This window comes from Mustela lutreola, chromosome 7 (genome assembly GCF_030435805.1).
Source record: "Mustela lutreola isolate mMusLut2 chromosome 7, mMusLut2.pri, whole genome shotgun sequence".
NCBI classification, from domain to species: Eukaryota; Metazoa; Chordata; class Mammalia; order Carnivora; family Mustelidae; genus Mustela; species Mustela lutreola.
This window is the reverse complement of record NC_081296.1, coordinates 23,963,135-23,980,754: the sequence shown is the minus strand read 5'-3', so window position 1 is coordinate 23,980,754 and position 17,620 is coordinate 23,963,135. Positions and strand designations below refer to the sequence as shown.

Sequence of the window (17,620 nt, the reverse complement as noted above, 5' to 3'; positions counted from 1 at the left end):
CAGAAGGGGGAAGCTTTGGTTTTGGCAGAGAACTCTGAGACAGGGTCTCCTGCTGCAGAGGACTGATGTGGTGGGCTGCAGTACTCATCAGATCTACTCAAACATCTCTTTACTCCCCTGTATACCCTAACCATCTTTGCAGTGCAGGGGACATTGGCATTTATTTTTCTTTAGTTTAAAATTAAAAAAAAAAAAAAATGCCCTAAGTAACTGAGTTTCAGGTATCTTGTGTATGAGGTGTTTGGAGAGAAAAATCACACCAGGAAGAGTGTTTAATTGTTCCTCCAGTAAACATTTATGAGGCCTAATAGGTGCTAGGCACTAATGCATTGAGCTATCTATTCACAGAACCATATTATTATTTTAGGATTGGTTTTCAAGAGTTGGGAGCCTCTGCCACATTATCTTTGGGAATTGGGGCCGACCTAACTTAGAAAAAACTTGTAGGAGCACTTGGGTGGCCCAGTCAGTTAAGCGCCTGCCTTTGGCTCAGGACATGATCTCATGGGCTATGGAGTAGAGCCCTGTGTGGGGCTCACTGCTTAGGGTGAAGTCTTCTCCTCCCTCTGTCCCTCCCCTGCTTCTGTTCACTCGCTTGCTCGCTCGCTCTCTCTCTCCCTGTCTCCTGCTCACTCTCTCTCTCTCTCTCAAACGAATAAATAAAATCTTTTAGAAAAATAATAAAATAGATAAAAAATAAATAAAAAGTCTTGTAGTCATAGATATTTAAAAGCCAGTATTACACATAAAACTGCATTGTGGTTTTACCAAAAAACCTAAAAAAACTAAACTAAAAATATTTAGTTTTACACAAAAAAACTAAACAAATAGTTTTTTAAGCTATTTTTAATAGCTTTAGTGAGGTATTCTTTACAGACCATAAAATTCACTCATTTTAAGGATACTACTCAATGATTTTTTTTTAGAAAATTTGCAAAGTTGTGCAAGCATTACCATCTTCAAATTTTAGAAAATTTCCTGCACCCTAAAAAGATTCTTTATGCACATTTGCAGGCGCTCCCTACTCCTACCCAAACCCAGGCAATCACTATTGAACTTTGTGTCTATAGGTTTACCTTTTCTGGACATTTTAATGTAAATGGGATCATACAATATGTGGTCTTTGCCTCTGGCTTTCACATCGCTTAAAGTTGTTAGAGTTTAAAACTTGTATCAATACTTCATTCCTTTTCACTGCCAAATAATATTCTGTCTTATGTACAATATACCACATTTTGTTTATCCATCCACCAGCTGATGGACATTTGGATTGCTTTTTGTTTCTAGCTATTGTCAATACTGCTTCTACTAGGATGTGTGCAAGGTTTTGTGTGATCAGGTGTTTTTGGTCTCTTGGGTATATATCTAGGCATGGAACTGCTGATTTGTGTGGTAATTCTAGGTATGTTTGACTTTGTGAGGAATTACTCATTCTACAGTGAATATACAATTTTACTTTCCATGAGCGGTGTTTGAGGGGTCCAGTTTTGTTACATCCTTGCTTCTTATTGTCTGTCTCTTGGATTATGGTTGCTCTGGTGGGTGTGAAGTAGTTCTCGTTAGAGTTTTGATTTTCATTTTCCTAATGACTAGTGATTTTGAACATTTCATGAGCTTATTGGTCATTCACATTATCTTCTCGGGTAAATTGTCTTTTCAAATCTTTTGCCTATTGTTTACCTGGGTTTTTTGTCTTATTATTGAATTGTATTTGTTACATATTTTGAATTAAAGTCCCTTGATCAAATATGTGCTATATCCACAAATATTTGCAAATGTGTGCTCCTATTTTGAGTTGTCTTTTGACTTTTGTGATGGTGTCTTTTTTTTTTTTTTGAAGATTTTATTTATTTATTTGACAGATAGAGATCACAAGTAGGCAGAGAAGCAGGCAGAGAGAGAGAGGAGGAAACAGGCTCCCTGCTGAGCAGAGAGTCTGATGCGGGGCTGGATCCCAGGACCCTGGGATCATGACCTGAGCAGAAGGGAGAGGCTTTAACCCACTGAGCCACCCAGGTGCCCCTGTGATGGTGTCTTTTGAAACAACGAAAGTTTTTAATTTTGATAAAGTCCAATTTATCTTTTTCTCTCATCAGTTGTGCCTTTGGTATTGTACATAAGAAATCTTCGTCTAACCCAAGCTCATACATAGCCCTTTGCTTCCTAAGACCTTTAGAGTTTTAGCTCTTACTTTTAAGTCTTTGATCCAATTGGAGTTCATTTTTGCATATGGTGTGAAGTAGGGTCCCAACTTTGTTATTTTGCTTGCACCTTTCCAGTGGTTCATACATAATTTGTCAGAAGGACTATTCTTTTCCCATTGCATTACCTGGTACTCTTGTCACCCAGGAAAAAAAAAAAAAAAGACCATAAATGTAAAGGCTTTTTTTCTGGACTCTCAAACCTCTTCCATTAAGCTGTATGTCTGTCCTTATGCCAGACTACACTGTTTTGATTACTGTAGCTTTGTAGTAAGTTTTGAAAATGGGAAGTGTGATTCCTCCAGCTTTGTTCTTTTTCAAGATTGTTTTAACTATTCTAGGTCCTTTAGATTTCCATATAAATTTAAGGTGAAATTCTGGGAAAAAAAAAAAAAGGCAGCTGGGATTTTGATAGGGGTTATATAAAATCTATAGATCAACTTAGGGGGTATTGCAATCTTAATAATATGAAGGCTTCTAATCCATGAACATAATGTGTCTCATTTATTCAGGTCTCCTTTGATTTCTTTCAACAATGTTATATAGTTTTCAGTGTAAAAGTTTTGTACTTCTTTTGTGAAATATATTCCTAAGTATTTTATTCTTTCTGATGCAACTGTGAATGGAAATATTTTCATTTCATTTTCAGATTGATAGATATTCAGTTTTTGTTTATTTTGTATCCTGCAACCTTAATGAAATTGTTTAACAGTTTTAGTAGGATTTTGCTGTTGTTTTCATTTTGTTTTGGGATGTGTGTGTGTGTATGTGTGTATGTATGGTGTCTTCCTTAAAATTTTCTACATATAGGATCATGCCACCCAGTAATAATATTTTATTTCTTCCTTTCTAATCTGCATGCCTTTATTTCTTTACCTTGCTTTAGTGCAGTGATCAGAATATCCATTACAGTCTTAAATACAAGTAGAGACGGCAAACATCCTTGCCTTGTTTCCAGTCTTAAAAGAGAAGCACTCAAATATTCACCATTAAGTGTGATGTTAGCATGAAGTTTTTAAGAAGTTTTTATTAGCCCTTTATCAGATTAAGGAAGTTTTTTCATTAAGTAGGTTTTGGATTTTGCCAAATGTTTTTTCTGCATTTATTAAAATGATTATGCAATTTTGCCCTCTCTTCTAGTAATACAGTGTATTGCATTAATGATTTCAGATGTTAAATTGATTTTACATTCATGGGATAAATCCTCCTTGGTCATAATGTATAATCCCTTTGTTATGTTGCTAGATTTGGTTTTCTAATATTTTGTAGCGGACTTTTTGTGTTTATAATCTTAAGGATATTGGTTTATTGTTTTATTACGTCTTTGTCCAGCTTTGCTGTCAAGATCATACTGGCCTCCCAGAATGAGTTGAAAGGGATTCCCTCCTCTATTTTGGGATAGAATTTGTAAAAGATTCATATTTCTTCTTTAAAGGTTTAGTAGGATTTACCACTGAAGCCATCTTGGCCTGGGCTTAGCTTTATGTAAATATTTTATATTAAACTATTTACTTGTTGTAGTTCTATTCAGATATTTTTATTTCCTTTTTATTCGGTTTTGGTATTTTGTATCCTTCTAGGATGTTTTTCCATCTCATGGCTTTTTGATGCCTCAGCTTACATATGGGCAAAGTTGCTTTTTAACAAGTACACTCTCATACAGTCATAATGGTTGTTATTTCCCAGGAGCCACTGACCTGGGGGTCCTGCCCCTCCCTCAAGCTTCCCTACATCCCCCAACAAGTCAGCACCTAATGGTTAACATCTGTAACAGCAGGGGAACTTCTGATCCGAGATCCAGCATAGTTGCCATCTAGATAGACTGGTTGGTCCTCCTCCTACACCAGTTATTAAATTTTTGAACATCACCTCTTGGAAACGGAAGACTGAGACCCCACTTCAGACTTGTTCCTCCTATTTTGATCTGAGACTGACATGTGCTTCAGCACTCCACTGGACAGGTCTGGCAGAATTCATCAATTGATTGGATATGTCTGACTGACAGTTGTGGGCACTGATAGAGAGGCCTGGGAAGCTTTCCCCCAGGCTGGCAGGGAGAGGGTACTGTGTGGGGCCTGGGCTGATTTCTAATGAAAATTTAACCCCCAGCTATGGCTATTACAAAGAAAAGAAAAGTAGCTGATGATAAACATGTAGCTCCAAGTAAGTGAAAGGAAGACTATGTCTATGCTAACATGTTATTATAAGATCCAATACACATTGAAAGTGACACATATTTAAAAGCAAGGTCATGGATTCAAACATTTCCAGAAGCCAGGCAGGGGAATGTGATTCATTTAATCAGCTCAGAGATGCACCTTTTGGTGTTTAAACATCTCTGAAATTGGAATGCATGTTACAGTTTATGGCGAATCTTTGTGTAATAACAGTGTGTTGTTCTATTCTTATTGGTTATAAAAGACTGGTATATCTGATAATCCTATAAAAGTGATGGTAATTTAGGTTAGATTAAATTTAGGAAATGAGTGCCAAGGGGCATGGGCTGGGAAAACCACATCCCTTTATGTCACCCTCTCACTTTGAAAGGAGAGGCGTGGATCCTTAAAATAAGAAAAAGGCAACACAGGAGCAAGGACAGGTGGCAACTTTGTTGCCTCCCTGTCCCGGAGCTATAGGGAGTGATAGCAGCTGACACCTTGCTGCCAAGGCTCCTGCCATTCCCCTCTCGCTGATGTTGCCTGAGATGACATAGGCCCAGTGTGGAAGGTGTTCTGAGTTTTCCTAGGAAGCCAGAAATCCCAAACGCTAGATTTTAACACGTATGTGAAAACTTCTAATTTTAAAATAATGGCTTAATTTTTTTTTTTTCACTTTCACTCTCTGGCTGAAAATTAAAGACAAAAAAGTATGTGCAAAGTAGAACCAGCCTGTGAGTACTTGAACTATAACTGTTGCTTTAAGGATTTAATATTAGAGGCAATGTGAGAAAAACCACTTTTTAGATTTAAGCCAAAAAAGAAAGAAAAATCAGCTCAATTTCAAAGTTTAGCACTAGGTTCAAGGCCCAGAATAGCAAATATTACACAACGTATTACTTACGTAGCTTCTAAAATTTCCTCTCTGCCTCCCCTCAGTAGAAGATAAAGTGTGGTTAAATCTGTCAAAGGTGTTACTTTTCCTGGTTATAAAAGCATATGATTAGTTTTTAAAATGCAGGCTTAGGTTTCCAAAGCAAGAGTATTTGCTTCCCAGTGCTAAAGATGGGTCAGTGAAAGTCGGGACGATGTGGTGGGAAACCACCAAATTATTAGAAGACCCGGGTCCTGATTCTGCCTGTGTGTCATTGGACAAGTCACTTGGTTTTTGTCAGCTTCATTGTCCTCAGTTATCAAAAAAGGGATAATCATAACTTCCTCCGTATCTCCCATGGCTGTGGTAAGGGCCACAGAAGATAAAATATGGGAAAGCATAAAGTGTTACATAATCATCAGTTGTGATGGTATTTTTGGTATTGCCCAAATCACATGAGTAGCTGGACCAACACACAGACTTGAATCTCAGATTCCCCCTCCCAATCTCCTGCTCTTTTTGTAGACCACACCACTTACTGAAATGATCAAATCATCAACCAGTGGGATGAATAGATGAAAAGGCTTAAGTCAAGAGCTTGTTAGAAAAAAAGCCAGCCATTATCTTGGCATCCAAGATAGCATAGAGTCTCTGTACAGCGGGGTTTCAGCAAAGCTTAGACGTTGAACCTATGGCTTGGTCTTTCATGTTTTTGAAGGGCTACCCAGGAATGAGTTTTGATGGGACTGATGGACTGAGTTTTGCTTTCTCACACACTGGCCTTCAGCTAGTTTCTTTCCTCTCTCATGTTTTCAGTCTCTGTTATTTCATGAAGGAGAGAAAAGCTCCCACTTTCTTCCATCTTGGTGAAACTGTAAAGCTCTCTTTTGGATTATGAAGGAGTGGCCACACTTTACCTTGATAACTATGTCCAGTCTAATCTCTTCAACACTCACCTTTAGCCATCTCAAATCCCATTTGTATGTAGACATGGAATAAGTCACTAATCTTTTTAAAAAGGAAAGGAAAAAATGTGACCTTTAAAAAGATGTCACTCAGAACTAGTGGTATATTCTTAACTTCTTTTTTGTTTTTTACATTTTTTAAGTAGGTTCTACACCCAACATGGGGCTTGAACTCATGACCCTGAGATCAAGTGTCACATACTCTACTGACTGAGCCAACCAGGTGACCCAGCATATTTCTAACTTCTAAGTTGGAGATTCTTTTTTTTTTTTTTTTTTAAGATTTTATTTATTTATTTGACAGAGAGAAATCACAAGTAGGCAGAGAGGCAGGCAGAGAGAGATAGAGAGGAGGAAGCAGGCTCCCTGCTGAGCAGAGAGCCCGATGCGGGACTCGATCCCAGGACCCTGAGATCATGACCTGAGCCGAAGGCAGCGGCTTAACCACTGAGCCACCCAGGCGCCCTAAGTTGGAGATTCTTATATAAATTTTCTCCCACAGCCTCAAATTCAATCTGGCTGAAAGCAAATTGATTATCTTATCAAAATGACCATTTTCCTTTACTGACTACTTCTGTCCATGACATCACAGTGTTTTAGGGATCAGTAAACTTTTTCTGTAAAGGGCGAGACAGTATGTCTCTCTTTAGGCTTTGAGAACGATAAGGTTTCTGTCACAGATACTCATCTTACCTGTTGTAGTACAAAAGTGGCTGTAGATAATATATAAATTATTGTGTTGTGTTCCAATAAAGCTTTATTTATAAAAACAAACAGTGGACAGCACTTGGCCCATGCCACAGTGTGCCAAAGCCTATCTAGAGTTCCTGGATGAAAATGTCAGAGTCAGTCTTGACTTCCTCCCTTCTTTAATTTTTACATTGAAGCAGTTCTCAAGCTGTCATAATTATTTCTTTCAGTAATTCTTCTTATCCTTCCCTTCAGTTCCCTTCTCACTTCCACTGTGCCCCTGAATTCATTCTGTGCAATATTCAGTGATTCGTTTGACTGGTGGTAAGAGTTGGCTACAGAACCATACCCACTTACTGAAGAGGGTACCAGAATTTCTAGGGAGAAGTTTTAAGAAGGATATAGAATATTCTAATTTTACTTTTAGAGAAAATGCCTACTTTGTCAGAATATAAACTATAGAAAGTAAAACCTGATAAAATCTTTTTAGATGGTAGGTCATGGTTAAAAATGGTTGTCAGACATTGCTCAAATTTAGAATTTCCCAAGATTATGCAGTGTTTACAATTGATGATGCGTAATGTGATATTAGGTGGAACACAGACCAACTTTTAAAATATTAATACTTATGTTTTTATTTTACACTTGATCTTAGCCAAAAGGCCGAGAAGCAATCTTGTGTTTTTATTTTAATGTGTATCGGAGAAAATACGACATCAAACCCATAATATCACTGATTATTTATTAGGGTAAAGCCGAAGTAATATTTAGGTTTTTAAAAAGTTAGTCTTAAGGAAAAAGTTAATATTGTAGGCACAATACAGATACGCTAACAGTTATCAAGATGGTAGGAGACCATCTAAAGTTTGAAAATCAGTGGCCACTTTGCTTCCTGTGGTTCCCATTACATTCGGCTATCAATTAACAGATCAGTCTCAGCATTTTCATTTCTCTTTCTTGAAAAAACCTTCAGGGGCTCATCACTATCTGCCAAATAAAGTCAATCAAACTCTTAGCCTAAAATCGATGTCTTCTAAACCTGGCTCCAGCCTTCCAGGTCTCCTCTATCTCCTTGCTTCCCAAACTGGGCTCAAAAAGCACCAGTTGCGGGGTGCCTGGGTGGCTCAGCGGGTTAAAGCCTCTGCTTTCTGCTCAGGTCATGATCTCAGGGTCCTGGGATCGAGCCCCACATTGGGCTTTCTGCTCAGCAGGGAGCCTGCTTCCCTCTCTCTCTCTCTGCCTGCCTCTCTGCCTATTTGTGATCTCTCTCTCTGTCAAATAAATAAATAAAATCTTTAAAAAAAAAAAAAAAGTAGGGCGCCTGGGTGGCTCAGTGGGTTAAAGCCTGTGCCTTCGACTCAGGTCATGATCTCAGGCTCCTGGGATGGAGCCCCATATTGGGCTTTCTGCTCAGCAGGGAGTCTACTTCCCTCTCTCTCTCTGCCTGCCTCTCTACCTACTTGTGATCTCTCTCTCTGTCAAATAAATAAATAAAATCTTAAAAAAAAAAAAAAAAGTACCAGTTGCATAACATTTAATGAGTATTTCAGAAAAGAGGATTTTGTGGTCCAAAAAGTTAGGGGCAATGTTGCGTACTATAATCCCTCTGAGGTATATTCACAAGGAATTATATGACATTAAAGCCTTTGAGAAGACTTGAGGTAATAAAACTTGTCCATGTTTATGGTAGGACCCTCCTTTTGTGGAACCAGTGTTTGTGTTTACCAACTTAGTTGATCATCTTTGTCAATAACCCTCTCTTGTAGATGGTGCATTAATGTCTTGTGGGTCTTGTGTACTAGAGGGGTTGGTTTGGAACATGCTGTTCTGTATCCATGTTCCCAACCCCAGATACAAACCAACCACCCACAGCTAGCTAGAGCCCCATTTCACCTTGCTCTTCTGCCTTTGCTAATTATTCACTCTACTTGGGGTGCTTTCTCCTCCCTGTCCTTGTTCTCAAAAGCTTTTCAACCAAGCAACCTGATTTCCCATAACAGTAATGGTTCTTATTTCTGAAGTCTTACCACTTTCCACTTTTCCAGCCTTTCTTACTACCCAGTATCAGTAATATGGTAGTTGTGTACCAGATCTTTTTTTTCCTGCTAGATTTTACATTTCTTAGAGTTACTGTTTTCCACGTAGTGCACTACTCATAGTAGGAATTCAATAAATATTTAATGAATGAATGACAGTAGGGTGAAATTTGAGATACCTTATCTGTAGTAAATAATAGAACTGGAGTTTGAAGGATCTACATGGGGAGAGAGAAAAATGGGGAAGGATCTCTGAAAGCCTGATTAGATAGATAGATCAATATAGATCCATATCGATCTATACAGATATAGATCTATCTGTAGATCTATAGATCTATCTGTAGATCTATATCTGTATAGATCGATATGGATCTATATCGGTCTATATATACCTATGTCTCTATCTATAGACACACACACACACACACGTATTTGGAAACAGCTTTTTAATTTATATACAAGAGTGTACAATCTGATAAATCTTCGCTTATGTATAAAGCCATGAAACTACCACCACAATCAAGATAATAATATCACTATTGCCTCAAAATGTTTCTTCATTTTCAAATGATTCTTTGAGATCTCTACATCCTCCTCCTCCCTGTATCTTCTCCTCAATCCCACTCACCACCAGCCCAGTCCAAGACAACCACTGATCTGCTTTTGGTCATTATGCGTTGGTTTGCATTTTCTGGAATTTCCTATGAAGGGAGCCACATAGTATGCAGTCTCTTCCTTCTGGCTTCTTGTAACTGAACCAATTCATGTTATAACATATCTGTTTCTTTTTATTGCTGAGTATTATTGCAATATATAACTATGCCACAGTTTGCTTATCCATTTACGAACGGATGGACATTTGAGTTGTTTCTGGCGTTTGGCTATAAAAAATAAAACTCCTATGAATATTTGTGCATAAGTTCTTCCATGAACATATGGTTTCATTTCACATGTTAACATCTAGGAGTTAAATGAATCATGGGCAAGGGGAATGTTTAGCTTATTAAGAAACTGCCACGTGGGGGCGCCTGACTGGCTCAGTCACTAGGACATGAGACTCTTGATCTTGGGGTTGTAAGGTGAGAACCCACATTGGGTGTAGAGATTACTTTAAAAAAAATAAAATCTTTACAAAAAAGAGACTGCCAGGTGTTTTTTTCCAAAGTGATTGTAGCATTTTGCATTCCCACCTATAGTGTGTGCGAGTTAACGTTCCACCTGCTTAAGTATCATCAGTCTTTCCAATCTTAGCCATTCTGATTGGCGCAAGTAATATTTCAATGTGGCTTTCCCTTGTATTTCCCTAATGACTAATGATGTTGAGCATCTTTTCATGTGCCTATTTGTCATTGATATATTTTCTTTGATGATGTGTTAAAATATTTTGCCTGTGTTTGTAGTGAGCTGTTTGTTTTCTCATATTTAAGTTTTGAGAGTCCTTTACGGATTCAAGGTACAAGTCCTTTATTAGCTACATAGTTTGCAAATACTTTCTTGGAGCCTGTGGCTTGTCTTTTCATTCTCTTAACAGTTTCTTTTGAAAAACAAAGTTTTCAATTTTGATGAAGTCCTATTTGTTACTTTGTTCTTTTTTTAATGATTCTTTTGTATCATATTTAGGAAATCTTGACTTAATCCAGGGTCACAGAGATTTTCATATAGAGATCTATGTTCCATTTTGAGTTCATTCTTGTATATGGTGTGAGGTAAGGATCAAAGATTTTTGTTTGTTTTGTTTTTATACATAAATATCCAGTTGTTCTTTTTTTTTTTTTTTTTTTTTTGTAATTTCAGAGGTAGAGTTTAGTGATTCATCAGCTGCATATAACCCAGCGCTCATTCCATCAAGTGCCCTCCTTCATGCCCATCACCCAGTTATCCCCACCTCCTCCCCTCCTGCTACCCTCAGTTTGTTTCCTATCATTAAGAGTCTCTTATTGTTTGTCTCCCTCTCTGGTTTCGTCTTCTTTTATTTTTCCTTCCCTTCTCCTATGATCCTCTGTTTTGTTTCTTATATTTCACATATGAGTGAGATCATATAATAATTGTCTTTCTCACATTGACTTATTTCACTTAGCATAATACCCCCTGGTTCTATCCACATTGTTGCAAATGGCAAGATTTCAAGTTTTTAATGGCTGGGTAATATTCCACTGTATATAGATATGACATTTATCCATTCATCTGTCCATGAACATCTGGGTTCTTTCCAATATTTAGTTGTTCTAACACCATCTGTTGAACAGACTGTTCTTCCCTGAATTGCCTTAGCAATTTTGTCAGTGATTGGTTGTTTATATATGCTGAGGTCATTTCTCAACTCTCCATTCTGTTTCATTGATCTGTTTGTCTATTTTGACAGCAATACCAAACTGTCTTTCTTGATAGCCTCATCTTATGATGGATCTTGATGAAAAGTTGTGTTCATCCTCTAAATGTATTCTTCCTTTACAAAGTCATTTGGGGTGCCTCAAGTCCTTTGCATTTTCATATGAACTTTAGAAAAAGTTTGCCAATTTCTATAAAGCAAAAACCCTTATGGGATGCCTGGGTGACTCAGTTGGTTGAGCTGCTCCCTTTGGCTTGCCTCATGATCCCAGGGTCCTGGGATTGAGTTCCACTTCAGGCTCCTTGCTCAGTGGGGAGCCTGCTTCTCTCTCTGCCTCTGCCTGCCACTTTGCCAGCTTGTGCTCTCTCTACCTCTCTGTCTCTGACTAAATAAATAAATAAGTAAAATCTAAAAAAAAAAAAAAAAAAAAAAAAAAAAAACCAAGAAAAAAACATTCAGGGACTTAGATCTGAATAGCTTTAAGTCTATCAATAATTTGGGGAAAATTGACATCTTAACAATATTGGGGTTTCCAACCCATGTTACATAGTATATGTTTAAGTCTCCTTTAATATCTCTCAGCTATATTTTGTAGTTTTAATTGTACAAGTCCCATTCCCTTTTTTGGAAGATTTATATCTATTTCATTTTTTAAATTAACATATAACTTATTATTTGTTGCAGGGGTACAGGTGTGTGATTCATCAGTCTTACACAATTCACAGTCCTCTTCATATTTTTGATGCTATTGTTCACAGCATCTTATTTTATTTGATTATCCACTGCTAAAATATGTAAATGCAATTTTGATATAGTGTTTTTGTATCTTACAACCTTGTTAAACGTATTTATTCTAGGAGATTTTTTCCTGCATATTCCATCAGATTTTCTACATAGATAAACTGTCTTGCGTAAAGGCAGTTTTACCTCTTCTTTCCAGTTTGGTTCCCTTTTATTTGTTTTTCTTGATTGATTGCACTAGCAGGCACCTTTAGTACCATGTTAAATCAAAATATTGAGAGTGAGCCTCCTTGTTTTGTTTCTGATCTTAGGGAGAGAGCATTCTGTCTTCACTAAAAACTGTAGGTTTTTCTTAGATAGATGCCCTTTATCGGGTTGAGACAGTACAGTTTTATTCCTACTTAGCTAAGTTTTTTTTTTTTATGAGAAATGGATAATAGATATTTGTCAAGTTCTTTTGGGTTGTTCATCAAAATGATCATGCAGTTTTTCTTTTGTAGGTTACTGATATCATGAATTATATTGACTGCTTTGTGAGTGTTAAACCAATTTTGCATTCCTGAGATATACTCTACTTGGTCATGATGAATTTTCTCTTTCACATATTACTAGGTTTAATTTGCTAAATTTTTCTTTTAATTTTTGCATCTACATTCCTGGGGAATATTGATCTGCAATTTTCTTTTCTTATTTCTTCTTGTTTTGGAATTAGGGTCTCATGGAATGAGTTAGGAAATATTCTCTTTTTCAATTTTCTGGATTATATGAAATTGGTATTATGTCTTCCTTAAATATCTGGTAGAATTCACTAGTGAAACCCTTTAGGCCTGGAGTTGTTTTTCTTTTTTCTTTTCTTTTTTTCTTTTTTTTTTTGGAGGGAAAGTTTTAAAAATACAAATTCAGTTTCTTTAATAAATATAGTGCTATTCAGGTATCTGTTTCTTCTTGAGTGAGCTTTAGTATTTTGTGTCTTTAAAAGAATTTGTCTATTCATCTAAGTTGTCAAATGTATTGGCATAAAATTTTCATAACATTCCTGTATTAAACATACAATATTTATAGGCTCTATAGTGGTGCCATCGCTCTCATTCCTGATATTGGTGATTTGTGTCTTCGCTCCTTCTTTTCTGATTAGTCCAGGTAGACATTTAATCAATGTGATTGGTCTCAAAGAACCAAATTTTGGTTTCATTGCTTTTTCTGTCTTGTTTTTTCTATGTTTATTTCATGGATTTGTGAGGCGAGCTTTATTATTTACTTTATGCTTTCCTTCTGTTTACCTTGAACTTACTTTGCTCTTTTTTTCTAGTTGCCAAAGGTAAAAGCTAAGGTCATGATTTGAGAACTTTCTACTTTTCTTATATATGCCTTTAATGTAAAAAATCCTCCATAAGGATTGCTTTAGTGGCATTCCCAAATTCTTATGTGTTGTGTTTATATTAATTCAGTTAAAACTACTTTCAAATTTCTTTTTTGATTTCTTCTTTAAACCATTGTTGAATTTTTTTTTTTTTTTTTAAGAAGCATGTTGTTTAGTTTCCAAATACTCGAGCATTTTCCAGGTATCTTTCTGTTATTGACTTAAAATTTAATCCCATTGTAGTCATACAATATATTTTGTGTGTCTTAAATCCTCATAAATTTACTGAAACTTTTTTTATGACCCAGAAGATAACCTGTCTTAGTTAATGTCTATGTGTATTTGAAAAGAGTGTTATTCTACTCTCCTTGAGTAGAGTGTTCTAGTAAATGTCAAATCAAGTTGGTTGATGATGTAGTTCATGTCTTATGTCTCCTTAACTGACTTTCTGCATATTTGGTGTGCCAATTATTAAAAGCAAGGTATTTAAATCTCAGACTGTAATTGAGGATTTGTCTATTTCTCCTTGCGATTCCATCAGTTTGGGGTGTCCTATTTCAAAACTGTTATTAAGTTTAGAAATGCTTAGAATGATTATGTCTTCATGACTGATTGACCTTTTATAACTATAAAATGACCTTTTTTTCTGATAATATTCTTGGCTGTACAATTTACTTTGATATTAATAGAGACAATCCAACTTTGTTTTTGACTAATTTTAGTATATAATTTTCCATCATTTAACCTTTAATCTAATTGTCTTTCTCTATTTGAAATGATTTTCTTATAGACAACATACAGTTGGGTTTTACATTTTTATCCAGTCTGTCGATATCTATCTCCTATTGTGGGGTGTTTAGACCATTTACATTTAATGTGATTGCTGATATAGTTAGAGTTAAGCCTGTCATCTAGCTATTTATTTTCTGTTTGTCCCATATGTTCTTTTTTCTCTTTCCCTACTTTTTTCTAGTTTCTACTGGATTGTTTTTATGAGTCCTTTTATCTCCTTTGCTGGCTTATTACCTAAAATTCTTTATTTGGTTATTTTAATGGTTACCTGGGGCTTATACTATACAACTTTGACTAGGTCTACCTTCAATTAATATTATACCACTCCACATAGAGTGTAAGAATTTGACAATTCCATTCCTTCCTTCCTAGCCTTTATGCTACTGTTATACATTTCACTTATACATATGTTACAAGTCCCACAGTACATTATTTTTTGTTAAAAAAAGTTGATTAGGGGTTATGGACATTGGGGAGGGTATGTGCTTTGGTGAGTTCTGTGAAGTGTGTAAACCTGGTGATTCACAGACCTGTACCCCAGGGGATAAAAATATATGTTTATAAAAAATTTAAAAATTTAAAAAAAATAAAGAGGGAAAAAATTTATCTTAAAAAAAAAGTTGATTATCTTTTAAAGAGATTTAAGTAATATGAAAATAGTCTTACATATTTGCCCATGTAAGTATCATTCCCATTGTCTTCATTCCTTTGTGTAGATCTAGATTTCCATTTGCTACCATGTTCCTTCCTTCTGAAAGACTTCCTTTAATAGTTCTTGGAGAACATTGGAGTGCAAATCTGCTGATGATTAATTCTTTCAGGTTTTGGTTTTGAAAGATCTCTATTCACTGGTGCAGATTTTAGCTTGACAACTTTTTTTCTTTCAATACTGTAAGTATGTTGTTTTACTCCCTTCTCATGTGCTTTTTGTCCCCCAAGAAATCTGCTGTCATCCATATATTTATTTTTTCATACTAATATGTTTTCCTTCTATGTTTAAGATTTTTCTCTTTACCTTGGTTTTAAGGAATTTGGTTATGCTGTGTTTTGGTGTAGTTTTCTCTGTTTCTTGTGTGTAATGCTCATTGAGCTTCTTGGATCTCCAGATTTTTGCTTTTCCTAAAAAGTCTGGAAAATTTGGGGCTGTTATTTCTTCAAATATTTTTTCTGTCCCTGCTACAGTCTGCTTTCCCATAGAGACTGAAATTATATATATTAGGCAATTTGAAGTTGTTTCATAGCTTACAATTTTTTAGATCGTTTCTATTGCTAAATCTACAAGTTCAGTCATCTTTTCTTCTGTAATATCTAATCTGTCATTAATCCCATCTAGTCTATTTTTCATCTCATGTAATTTTCATATCTAGAAGTTGAATTTCAGCCTTTTAAATATTTTCTGTGTCTCCACTTAACTGTTTAAACATATGGAATACAATTATAATAACTACTTTAATACTCTTTTCTACTAATTTAACATCTGTGTCAATTCTGGGTTTTGAGTGATTCATTATTGTTCTCATTATGGCTCCGGTTTGCCTGTCCCTTTGCATGCCTAGTAATCTTTGATTAGATGTCAAATTTTGTGAATTTTACCTTGTTGCATGCTAGCTATTTGTGTGTCCTATACATCCTTGAGTTTTGTCTTCTGGGGCAGTTAAGTTACTTAGAAATAGGCTGATCCTTCTAAGTCTTATTGTTATGCTTTGTTAGGTGAGTCTAAGCAGTGCTCAGTCTAGGGATAGTAATTTCACACTACGGAAACAAAACCTCTCTGAGTGCTTTACCCAATGCATTATGAATTATGAGTTTTCCAGTCTGTTTGGTGGGAACAGGTATTGCCGGCCCTGTATGAATGCCAGACACTGTTCCTTTCAATATTACTAGAAGGATTCTTTTCCCAGACTCAAATATTTTTCTTATACACATGCCGATCAGTATTTTCTCTCCATGTTGTAAGGATCCCTCTGCTAATCACAGGATCCTCTCTCAGTGCATCTCTAGCCTTTCCAGTAATCTATCCTATGAACTCTAGCTACCTATTCTCCCCAGGTCCTCAGCTCTAGTTTCTCAACTCAGAGAGTCTCGTGGTTACTTCTGTGTTTCTGCTCCTTGTATGTCCTAGAAACTTTCTCAAAGCAATAAGCTGGGGTAATCATGGGTCTCACTTTGTTTCTTTTTTCCATAATCACATCTGATATCCTATCTCTTGAAAACCATTGTTCCATAATATCTTTGTCTGTGTGTGTGTGTGTGTGTGTGGGTGGGTGGGTTGGTTGGTTGGCTATTTCAGGCAAGAGAATGAATCTTGTCCCTATTGCCCCATCTTAACTAGAAGTGAAAGTTATTAAATAATAATAACTTATTATTAATTAGCTATTCCTTATTAAAGTCATTGTTTCACTGCTTCAAAGTCAGTTGGGTTTCAGGGGATATAATCTGGGTTCTTTGAGAGTTGTTTGGGCTTGCTTGATTTCTCCTGTATATACATATATAAAATACATGTATAAATATGTATATTTTAATGAACAAGGAATGTTTGGTTTAGTTAAAATTGGAAATCAGCCTGATAGTTTTGCTAAGAAGTTAGTACTACTTATCAGGATCTTTTTGGATGGAGTACTACTAATTTCAAAGAACTCATGGGTAGAGTGTTGGAATTTTCCTAGATTTAGCATCAGTTTCGAAAAATGCATATTTGTCTAAGTAAGTATGGAAATTACCACTTAACATCCTTATTTTCTTATTTAGAGGACAATGTATATAAAAATATGCAAGAATCAAAGGAAACCCTCATATCTAATCACCTAGACGAAATTGTTGCTGCTGTCAGCATAACGCCTGGAAAGAAGATCCAAAACAAGCTGCCTCAGACAGCGCTATTCCAACCTCCTCGAGAGAAACTCCACCATTGTGAAGAGAAAGCGAAGTCCTATTCTAGCTGTCACGAAGTAAGGACCCTTCCTTTTCTATGCATGCACTCAGGTAACTGATGAGAGTTTAGGTTACATTTTTAGCTTCAGGAGTTTGGTACAAGAGAGTATATGGAGTAACAAGCAGGTGTAGCCCTCCAGGCTCCAGTCACAGGGCTTGGCACAGTCAGCATTATACTTGCTGAATGAATGACAAGTGAGCAAACAGGTTTACCCTGACCTTCAGCGAGTGTGTACTAGACCAACTGGTTGTAGGTTTGACCTCCTGGAGTCTTTTTCCACCGGCGCGTACATAGTTCCTGAGCTCCATCTAGTGCCGGGTTTAGGCACTGCAACAGAACACAAAGGTGGAACTTGTACAGAGCTTAACAATTCTTACTTTCTTGATCTTCTTGTTTTCCACATACGTCGTTGCCATTCTGTCCTCAGAGTTTTGCTCATTCACTCGCTCATTCAGTATGCATTTCTCTACGACCACTTACGTGGCGGGTCCTGTGTGGGGTTGAGCGTGTGGCTCTTGATTTTGGCTCCGGGTCCCAGGATGGA

General features: G+C 36.4%; 1 protein-coding gene across 9 annotated transcripts in view; it reads left to right on the top strand.

The window, feature by feature from the left end:
• The window catches only part of TTC23 (tetratricopeptide repeat domain 23), a 96,909-nt gene that overhangs the window by 2,205 nt on the left and 77,084 nt on the right, over positions 1 to 17,620 (top strand). For 2 of the 9 annotated variants that reach the window (XR_009355324.1, XM_059180129.1), the window contains exons 1-2: positions 4,221 to 4,364; positions 16,893 to 17,092. Coding sequence is in view for 8 of the 9 variants with exons in the window: in XM_059180129.1 (XP_059036112.1) it covers positions 4,313 to 4,364; positions 16,893 to 17,092 (252 nt within the window). In the remaining variant the exon portion in view is untranslated. Of the gene's footprint in view, positions 1 to 3,951; positions 4,163 to 4,220; positions 4,365 to 16,892; positions 17,093 to 17,620 lie in introns of those variants that run through there. The other 7 variants (XM_059180125.1, XM_059180124.1, XM_059180126.1 and 4 more) reach the window with 6 other exon arrangements.